General features: G+C 62.6%; 1 protein-coding gene across 4 annotated transcripts; it reads right to left on the reverse strand.

Annotated features, from left to right (window-relative positions):
• Positions 1-210: 210 nt before the first annotated feature.
• RING1 (ring finger protein 1) lies at positions 211-7,837 on the reverse strand. 4 transcript variants are annotated; one of them, XR_013958620.1, is made up of 7 exons: positions 7,406-7,837; positions 6,007-6,167; positions 5,025-5,240; positions 2,306-2,644; positions 916-1,081; positions 538-833; positions 211-321 (listed from the first exon to the last, which is right to left on the reverse strand). XR_013958620.1 is itself a non-coding variant. In XM_080636276.1 (6 exons), exons 1-6 carry the CDS (start codon positions 7,481-7,483, stop codon positions 732-734), a joined length of 1,062 nt encoding a protein of 353 aa, XP_080492402.1. In that variant the 5' UTR covers positions 7,484-7,837; the 3' UTR covers positions 405-731. The 4 variants fall into 4 exon arrangements, 1 of the variants encoding a protein (XP_080492402.1); XR_013958621.1 differs by having other exon boundaries at positions 286-321; positions 456-833; XR_013958622.1 differs by lacking the exon at positions 211-321 and having other exon boundaries at positions 405-538; positions 580-833.
• Between the last annotated feature and the right edge of the window lie 2,727 nt (positions 7,838-10,564).

Here is a 10,564-nt window from a genome sequence, read left to right on the forward strand (position 1 = left end):
CTATGGAGTTTTGTAACCCCCCCCCTCCCCCCGTGTGGATCAAGAGGGAACATCCCATTCCCCCCCCTTTCCCAGGACAGGGAGGGGGGGGACAGGACACAACAGGACACCCCCTTCCCCCTTTAAACTGGGGGGGGGGTCTTTACCCTCTGGAGGGCACTGGAGACCCCCCCCCACTATGTCCCATATCCCATGCCCCATATCCCATGCCCCATATCCCTCCCCCCCAGCATCTCCCTGGTGTCATGGCAACACCTGTGGGACCCCCCTCGTTACCGTAACACCACCTTTGGGGTTCCCCCCCTGTTACCATGGCAACACCTTTGGGACCCCCCCCAGTGCCATAGCAACACCTTTAGGACCCCTCATGCCCCATACCCCTCCCCCAACATCCCCCAGTGCCATGGCAACAGCTTTGGGACCCCCTCAGCATCCCTTCGGTGCCATGGCAACACCCTTGGGACCCCCTCAGCATCCCTTTGGTACCATGGCAACACCCTTGGGACCCCTCAGCATCCCTTTGGTACCATGGAACACCCTTGGGACCCCCTCAGCATCCCTTCGGTGCCATGGCAACACCCTTGGGACCCCCTCAGCATCCCTTCGGTGCCATGGCAACACCCTTGGGACCCCCTCAGCATCCCCCCAGTACCATTGGGGGGACCCCAAGGGGGGGCCTTTCTGCTCCGGGGGGGGGGGCATGGGGGGGGGGGTTGTCCTTTGTGCCCCCCCTACTTCTGCTCCTTGGTGGGTGCGTAGTAGAGCTCCAGGGGCTTGCTGACCTTCCAGTACTTCTCATTGACCAGCTCCAGCGTGAGGGAGCCATTGAGGGTCTGGGGGGGCAGAGCAGAGCCCTAGGGTGAGCCCTATGGGCCCTATAGCCCCCGTCCCCCCCCCCGCCGTTGCCGCGGGTACCGTGAAGGCTCCGGTGGCCGTGGGGATGTAGATGGTGTACTGCTTCTCGCTGACCTCCTGCAGCCCCGCCGCCGCCTCGGCGCCCGGAGCCTCCTCCAGCGCGATGCGGAGCGCCAGGTACTTGGAGAGGTGATCGACCGTGGCGTTGGAGGTGGTCTTGACGTAGCTGGGGGGAGAGAGGCGGGATGGAGGGAAGGGGAACGGGAAGGGACCCCAGAACACCGGGGGGAAGTGGGGGGAAAGGAAGGGAAAGGGAAGGGAAAAGGAAGCAGGAGAATTGGAGCAGGAGGAAGCAGCAGAAGGAAGACAACCAGGAAGCAGAGCAGGAAGCACAGCAGGGATTGGAGCAGGCAGGGGCAGGCAGGAGGAGGCAGGCGCAGGCAGGCAGAGGCAGGCGCAGGCAGGAGGAGGCAGGCGCAGGCAGGAGGAGGCAGGCGCAGGCAGGAGGAGGCAGGCGCAGGCAGGAGGAGGCAGGCGCAGGCAGGCGCAGGCAGGCAGAGGCAGGCGCAGGCAGGCAGAGGCAGGCGCAGGCAGGCAGAGGCAGGCGCAGGCAGGCAGAGGCAGGCGCAGGCAGGCGCAGGCAGGCAGAGGCAGGCGCAGGCAGGCGCAGGCAGGCAGAGGCAGGCGCAGGCAGGCGCAGGCAGGCGCAGGCAGGCAGAGGCAGGCGCAGGCAGGCGCAGGCAGGAGCAGGCAGGCGCAGGCAGGCGCAGGCAGGCAGAGGCAGGCGCAGGCAGGCAGAGGCAGGCGCAGGCAGGCAGAGGCAGGCGCAGGCAGGCAGAGGCAGGCGCAGGCAGGAGCAGGCAGGCGCAGGCAGAGGCAGGCGCAGGCAGAGGCAGGCGCAGGCAGAGGCAGGCGCAGGCAGGCAGAGGCAGGCGCAGGCAGGCAGAGGCAGGCGCAGGCAGGCAGAGGCAGGCGCAGGCAGGCAGAGGCAGGCGCAGGCAGGCAGAGGCAGGCGCAGGCAGGCGCAGGCAGGAGCAGGCAGGAGCAGGCAGGCAGAGGCAGGAGCAGGCAGGCGCAGGCAGGCGCAGGCAGGCGCAGGCAGGAGCAGGCAGGCGCAGGCAGGAGCAGGCAGGCGCAGGCAGGCAGAGGCAGGCGCAGGCAGGCAGGCAGAGGCAGGCGCAGGCAGGCAGAGGCAGGTGCAGGCAGGCGCAGGCAGGCAGAGGCAGGCGCAGGCAGGCAGAGGCAGGAGCAGGCAGGAGCAGGCAGAGGCAGGCGCAGGCAGGCGCAGGCAGGAGCAGGCAGAGGCAGGCGCAGGCAGGCGCAGGCAGGAGCAGGCAGAGGCAGGCGCAGGCAGGCGCAGGCAGGAGCAGGCAGACGCAGGCGCAGGCAGGCGCAGGCAGGCGCAGGCAGGCAGGCGCAGGCAGGCGCAGGCAGGCAGCACAGCTCTCACCGTGTCTGCGAGTACTCGCCCTTCTCCACCAGCAGCGGGTGCGGCCTGAACACGAGCTCGATCTCGCTGGCACCGGGCTCAGGGCCGGGCTCGGGGCTTCCTCCCCCCCCTCCTCCTCCTCCTCCTCCTCCGCCGCCGCCGCCGCCGTCGGGGCCGGGCTCGGGCTCGGGCTCGGCGCCGGAGTCGTCGGAGGCGCGGGAGCGCTTGCGGCTGGGGCCGGCCTCGGGCAGCCCCGCGGCCGAGGCGCTGCTGAGGTGGGAGCGGGCGTCGCAGTTGTCCTCCCCCCCGCTGAAGGTGGCGTTGTCCGATTCCTGCTGCAGCTTCCGCACCCGCTGAGCCCTGCGGGGGGGACGGGGAGTGGGGCACCGGGCACAGGGGACGGGACAGGGGGGACGGGGAATGGGATAGGGGGTATGGGGAATGGGATATAGGGAATGGGATAGGGGGTACGGGGAATGAGGAATGGGATATAGGGAATGGGGAATGGGATATAGGGAATGGGATAGGGGGTACGGGGAATGAGGAATGGGATATAGGGAATGGGGAATGGGATATAGGGAATGGGATAGGGGATACAGGAAATGGGATAGGGGGTACGGGGAATGGGATAGGGGATATAGGGAATGGGATAGGGGGTACGGGGAATGAGGAATGGGATATAGGGAATGGGATAGGGGGTATGGGGAATGGGATAGGGGATATAGGGAATGGGATAGGGGGTACAGGAAATGGGATAGGGGGTACGGGGAATGGGATAGGGGATATAGGGAATGGGATAGGGGGTACGGGGAATGAGGAATGGGATATAGGGAATGGGATAGGGGGTATGGGGAATGGGATAGGGGATATAGGGAATGGGATAGGGGGTACGGGGAATGAGGAATGGGATACAGGGAATGGGATAGGGGGTATGGGGAATGGGATAGGGGATATAGGGAATGGGATAGGGGGTATGGGGAATGAGGAATGGGATACAGGGAATGGGATAGGGGGTATGGGGAATGGGATAGGGGATATAGGGAATGGGATAGGGGGTATGGGGAATGGGATAGGGGGTACGGGGAATGAGGAATGGGATATAGGGAATGGGATAGGGGGTATGGGGAATGGCATACAGGGAATGGGATAGGGGATATAGGGAATGGGATAGGGGATATAGGGAATGGGATAGGGGGTATGGGGAATGGGATAGGGGATATAGGGAATGGGATAGGGGGTATGGGGAATGGGATACAGGGAATGGGGAATGGGATATAGGGAATGGGATAGGGGGTACGGGGAATGGGATACAGGGAATGGGGAATGGGATATAGGGAATGGGACAGGGGGGACGGGGAATGGGATACAGGGAATGGGGAATGGGAAATAGGGAATGGGACAGGGGGGATGGGGAATGGGATACAGGGAATGAGGAATGGGATATAGGGAATGGGATAGGGGGTATGAGGAATGGGATATAGGGAATGGGATAGGGGATACAGGAAATGGGATAGGGGGTACGGGGAATGGGATACAGGGAATGGGATAGGGGGTACGGGGAATGAGGAATGGGATATAGGGAATGGGATAGGGGGTATGGGGAATGGCATACAGGGAATGGGATAGGGGATATAGGGAATGGGATAGGGGATATAGGGAATGGGATAGGGGGTATGGGGAATGGGATAGGGGATATAGGGAATGGGATAGGGGATATAGGGAATGGGATAGGGGGTATGAGGAATGGGATATAGGGAATGGGATAGGGGATACAGGAAATGGGATGGGGGTACGGGGAATGGGATACAGGGAATGGGATAGGGGATATAGGGAATGGGATAGAGGGTATGGGGAATGGGATAAAGGGAATGGGATAGGGGGTATGGGGAATGGGATACAGGGAATGAGGAATGGGATATAGGGAATGGGATAGGGGGTATGAGGAATGGGATATAGGGAATGGGATAGGGGATACAGGAAATGGGATAGGGGGTACGGGGAATGGGATACAGGGAATGGGATAGGGGATATAGGGAATGGGATAGGGGGTATGGGGAATGGGATAGGGGATATAGGGAATGGGATAGGGGGTATGGGGAATGGGATACAGGGAATGGGGAATGGGATATAGGGAATGGGATAGGGGGTATGTGGGTAATAGGGATGTGAGGGTGAGAACAGGATGTGGGTTGGAGCAGATGGATCCAAGCCACATCCAAGCTGTCCCTGGAGCCTGGGGCAGCGTCTTTGTGCGCTCAGGGGGGGATTTCTCCTTTCACACCCAAAGTCCCGCTTTTCCAGCCCAATTCCAGCCCCAAATGCCCGGATCCCATCTATCCCCACAAACTCATCCTGGAGCTTTGCTCCTTGCATCCAGCGTCACCCCAGTGCGCTAAGGACACCCTTGGGGATGGGGATGTGGAGCTGGGATGGATCCCAGTGGGAACGCGGGTGAATCCCAATGAAATCTGGGGGTCTCAGTGGGAATCTGGGGGGATCCCAGTGAAATCTGGGGGGATCCAAGTGGGAATTTGGGGGGATCCCACTGGGAACCGGGTGAATCCCAGTGAGATCTTGGATGATCCCACTGGGAATCCGGTGAATCCCAATGAGATCTGGCGGGTTCCCCATGGGATGGCGAGGGCCAAAGGAATCCGGGGGCATTCCAATGGGAAGCGGGCAGCACCCGCGTGCAGGCTGGAGGTGCCGCGGCGGCGGCGGGGCTGCAGCGGGCGCCCACCTGTGCATGGCCTGCATCTTGAGGCCCTCCTCGATGCTGCTGCTGAGCGCCTGCTGGTTGTGCAGGCGGCTGAGCTTGGCCAGGACGCGGTCCTGGTGCGCCTCGTACTCGTCGCGGCTCGGGTAGATCTTGGAGATGAGGGCGTCGAAGTTGGGGTCCGGGCGCAGCGAGCGCTTGGAAACGAGCTTCTTGCGGCACGTGGGGCACTCCTTGTTCCTGGAAGCACGGCGGGGGGGGTCAGGGCGGGCGGGGGGACAGCGTGGGGACAGCACGGGGACAGCGTGGGGACAGCGTGGGGACAGCGTGGGGACAGCGTGGGGACAGCGTGGGGACAGCGTGGGGACAGCACGGGGACAGCGTGGGGACAGCGTGGGGACAGGATGGGGACAGCATGGGGACAGCGTGGGGACAGGATGGGGACAGGATGGGGACAGGATGGGGACAGCATGGGGACAGCATGGGGACAGCGTGGGGACAGGATGGGGACAGCGTGGGGACAGGATGGGGACAGCGTGGGGACAGGATGGGGACAGGATGGGGACAGCGTGGGGACAGGATGGGGACAGCGTGGGGACAGGATGGGGACAGCATGGGGACAGGATGGGGACAGGATGGGGACAGGATGGGGACAGCATGGGGACAGCGTGGGGACAGGATGGGGACAGCGTGGGGACAGCATGGGGACAGCATGGGGACAGCGTGGGGACAGCGTGGGGACAGCATGGGGACAGCGTGGGGACAGGATGGGGACAGCGTGGGGACAGGATGGGGACAGGATGGGGACACCATGGGGGCCATGGGGACAGCGTGGGGACAGGATGGGGACAGCATGGGGGCCATGGGGACAGGATGAGGACACCATGGGGGCCATGGGGACAGGATGGGGCCAGGATGAGGACACCATGGGGGCCATGGGGCCAGGATGAGGACACCATGGGGGCCATGGGGCCAGGATGGGGCCAGGCCGGGCCAGGCGGCGCACCCGCTGCGCAGGGCGGTGACGATGCAGTCGGAGCAGAAGCGGTGCAGGCACTCCTTGGTGGTCATGGTGTTCTTGAGCATGTCCAGGCAGATGGGGCACATGAGCTCGCTGTGCAGGCTGCGCGGGGACACCGCGATCTCCGTCCCGTCCATGATGGCCTCCTGCGGGGACAGCGCGCGGGGCACGGGGACACCGTGGGGACAGCGTGGGGACAGCGTGGGGACAGCGTGGGGACAGCGTGGGGACAGCGTGGGGACAGGATGGGGACAGGATGGGGACAGGATGGGGACAGGATGGGGACAGGATGGGGACAGCGTGGGGACAGCGTGGGGACAGGATGGGGACAGGATGGGGACAGCGTGGGGACAGCGTGGGGACAGCGTGGGGACAGCGTGGGGACAGGATGGGGACAGCGTGGGGACAGCGTGGGGACAGGATGGGGACAGCGTGGGGACAGGATGGGGACAGGATGGGGACAGGATGGGGACAGCGTGGGGACAGCGTGGGGACAGCGTGGGGACAGCGTGGGGACAGGATGGGGACAGCGTGGGGACAGCGTGGGGACAGGATGGGGACAGCGTGGGGACAGGATGGGGACAGGATGGGGACAGCGTGGGGACAGCGTGGGGACAGGATGGGGACAGGATGGGGACAGCGTGGGGACAGGATGGGGACAGGATGGGGACAGGATGGGGACAGGATGGGGACAGCGTGGGGACAGCGTGGGGACAGCGTGGGGACAGGATGGGGACAGGATGGGGACAGGATGGGGACAGGGTGGGGACAGCGTGGGGACAGCGTGGGGACAGGATGGGGACAGCACGGGGACAGCGTGGGGACAGGATGGGGACAGCGTGGGGTACATAAGAACAGTGTGGGGACACAATGGGGGGCATGGGGACAGTGTGGGGACACAATGGGGGGCATGGGGACAGTGTGGGGACACAATGGGGGGCATGGGGACAGTGTGGGGACACAATGGGGGGCATGGGGACAGTGTGGGGACACAATGGGGGGCATGGGGACAGTGTGGGGACACAATGGGGGGCATGGGGACAGTGTGGGGACACAATGGGGGGCATGGGGACAGTGTGGGGACACAATGGGGGGCATGGGGACAGTGTGGGGACAACATAGGGATCCCATGGGGACACCGCGGGGCCTCCATGGGGGCCTTGGGGCCACCGCACCGGATGTGGGGACCCGGGGACATAAAAGGCTTTGGGGGCACCATGGGGGGGGGGCGGGTTGGGTCCTCCCGGCCCCCTCCATTGCTGCTGCCCCGTTACCGGGCTGCCGGGATCCCCCCCCCCCCGGCATTTGGTCCCTTCCCGACCCCGTCCCCCCCCGGCTCCGGGTCCATTTTGGTCCCTTCCTGCCCCCGCGCCGTGCCCGGTACCTGCGGGGTCCGGTGCAGCTCGTACAGGCTCAGCTCCCACGTCTTGGTGGCGCTCTGCGCGTTGGCGGGCGCGGCCATTGCGGCCTGGGGGGGACGGGAACCGGAACGGCAACGGGAGCGGCGCCTCCGGTCACGATCGTGCCCCGGGGCCTCCCCACAGCGGCGGCCGCAGCCGCCGCTCCCGCTGCTCACCGGAGACAGCGGCCGGAGCCCGCGGAATGCGTCACTTCCGGGACGCGCAGCGGGATGGCGTCACGAGGACGCCAGTGCGAGCCAATAGGGATTAGAGAAGGAGAGAGCGGCGCGGCTCGGCCAATGGGGAAGAGGAGGGGGCGTGGCCACGAAGGGATGTGGGCGAGGCCAAGAGGGGAAAGGGCGGGGACAACGCAGGGGGCGTGGTCAGTGAGGGGCGGTGCCTCAGCGGGCCCGCCCCGCCGGGTCCTAGCGCCCGCCCGCTGCGCGCTGCAGTTGAGAGCCCCCGGGCCCCCCGTTCCCCCCCCGCTGTATCCGGTGCCCCCAGGTTCTCATTGCCGGTGGCAGCCGGGACCCGGGGATATCCGGGAGGAGCCGCCGGGACCGGAACACAGGGAACGGAGCTGGAGGGGGACATCGGGAGAGTCGAGAGCATTCCCCCCGCCCCCCGGTCACACAGAATGAGGGGGATGTGATTGCGGAATGTGTCCCCGCCCCCTGGCGAAGCCCCGCCCCTCGATCCCCATTGGTCCAAGCACGGCTCGGGGTCATCCGCTTTTATTGATGGCAGAGGGAATTCCTTACATGAAGAGACCGCCTGGAATGAATGGGACAGTGGGAACCCCCATACCCAACATCCCATACCCCATATCCCATACCCCATACCCCATACCCAACACCCCATACCCCATATCCCATACCCCATACCCCATATCCCATACCCCATATCCCATACCCCATATCCCATACCCCATACCCCATATCCCATACCCCATACCCCATACCCAACATCCCATACCCCATATCCCATACCCCATACCCCATATCCCATATCCCATATCCCATACCCCATACCCCATATCCCATATCCCATACCCCATACCCCATATCCCATACCCCATACCCCATATCCCATACCCCATACCCCATATCCCATATCCCATACCCCATACCCCATATCCCATACCCCATATCCCATATCCCATACCCCATACCCCATATCCCATACCCCATATCCCATATCCCATACCCCATACCCCATATCCCATATCCCATACCCCATACCCCATATCCCATATCCCATACCCCATATCCTATACCCCATACCCCATATCCCATACCCCATATCCCATACCCCATATCCCATACCCCATATCCCATACCCCATATCCCATATCCCATACCCCATACCCCATATCCCATACCCCATACCCCATATCCCATACCCCATACCCCATATCCCATATCCCATACCCCATACCCCATATCCCATACCCCATATCCCATACCCCATACCCCATATCCCATACCCCATATCCCATATCCCATACCCCATACCCCATATCCCATATCCCATACCCCATACCCCATACCCCATATCCCATACCCCATATCCCATATCCCATACCCCATACCCCATACCCCATATCCCATATCCCATACCCCATACCCCATACCCCATACCCCATACCCCATATCCCATACCCCATATCCCATACCCCATATCCCATATCCCATATCCCATACCCCATATCCCATACCCCATATCCCATATCCCCATACCCCATATCCCATATCCCATATCCCATACCCCATACCCCATACCCCATATCCCATATCCCATACCCCATACCCCATATCCCATATCCCATATCCCATACCCCATACCCCATATCCCATACCCAATACCCCATATCCCATACCCCATACCCCATACCCCATATCCCATACCCCATACCCCATACCCCATACTCCATACCCCATACTCCATACTCCATACCCCATACCCCACACCCCTTACCCCACACCCCATATCCCATACCCCATATCCCATATCCATATCCCATACCCCATATCCCATACCCCATATCCCATACCCCATACCCCATACCCCATACTCCCATACCCCATATCCCATATCCCATACCCCATATCCCATATCCCATACCCCACACCCCATATCCCATACCCCATACCCCATATCCCATACCCCATATCCCATACCCCATATCCCATATCCCATACCCCATACCCCATATCCCATACCCTATACCCCATACCCCATATCCCATACCCCATATCCCATACCCCATATCCCATATCCCATACCCCATATCCCATACCCCATATCCCATATCCCATACCCCATATCCCATATCCCATACCCCATATCCCATACCCCATATCCCATATCCCATACCCCATATCCCATACCCTATACCCCATACCCCATATCCCATACCCCATATCCCATATCCCATACCCCATATCCCATACCCCATATCCCATATCCCATACCCCATATCCCATACCCTATACCCCATACCCCATATCCCATACCCCATATCCCATAAACCATATCCCATATCCCATATCCCATATCCCATATCCCATATCCCATATCCCATACCCCATATCCCATATCCCATATCCCATATCCCATACCCCATATCCCATACCCCATATCCCATACCCCATATCCCATATCCCATATCCCATATCCCATACCCCATACCCCACTCCCCACACCCCGTTCCCATTCCCAGGTGCTCACGGTGCCAGCTCCTTGGCACAGCTCCGGGTCAATCCCTCGATCCCAGCCTTGGCTGCAGCGGATTTGCTCTGCCCGAGGTTCCCCACCTGAGGGGGCATTGAGGGGGTGACGTCACTGGGGGTGACACACGGGACGACATCACTCGGTGACGTCAGTATGGGCGTGGTGACGTCACCGGTGACGTCACGGTGGGGGGGGGAGGCGGTCCCGTGCCTTGCCCACGATGCTGCCCACGTGCACGAGGGGGCCGCCGGGGGCGCCCGCGGCCACGAGAGCCTGAGGCAGAGCCTGGGAGAGCAGGAAGGAGCCGTGGGGAGCGGGAACCGGGCACGGCCTGACCCACACAGACCCCACCCCCCACACACACCCCCCACACCCCCCACACCCCCCACACCCCACACACACACCCCCAA

Source organism: Psittacula echo (assembly GCF_963264785.1).
Source record: "Psittacula echo genome assembly, chromosome: 31".
NCBI lineage: Eukaryota > Metazoa > Chordata > Aves > Psittaciformes > Psittacidae > Psittacula > Psittacula echo.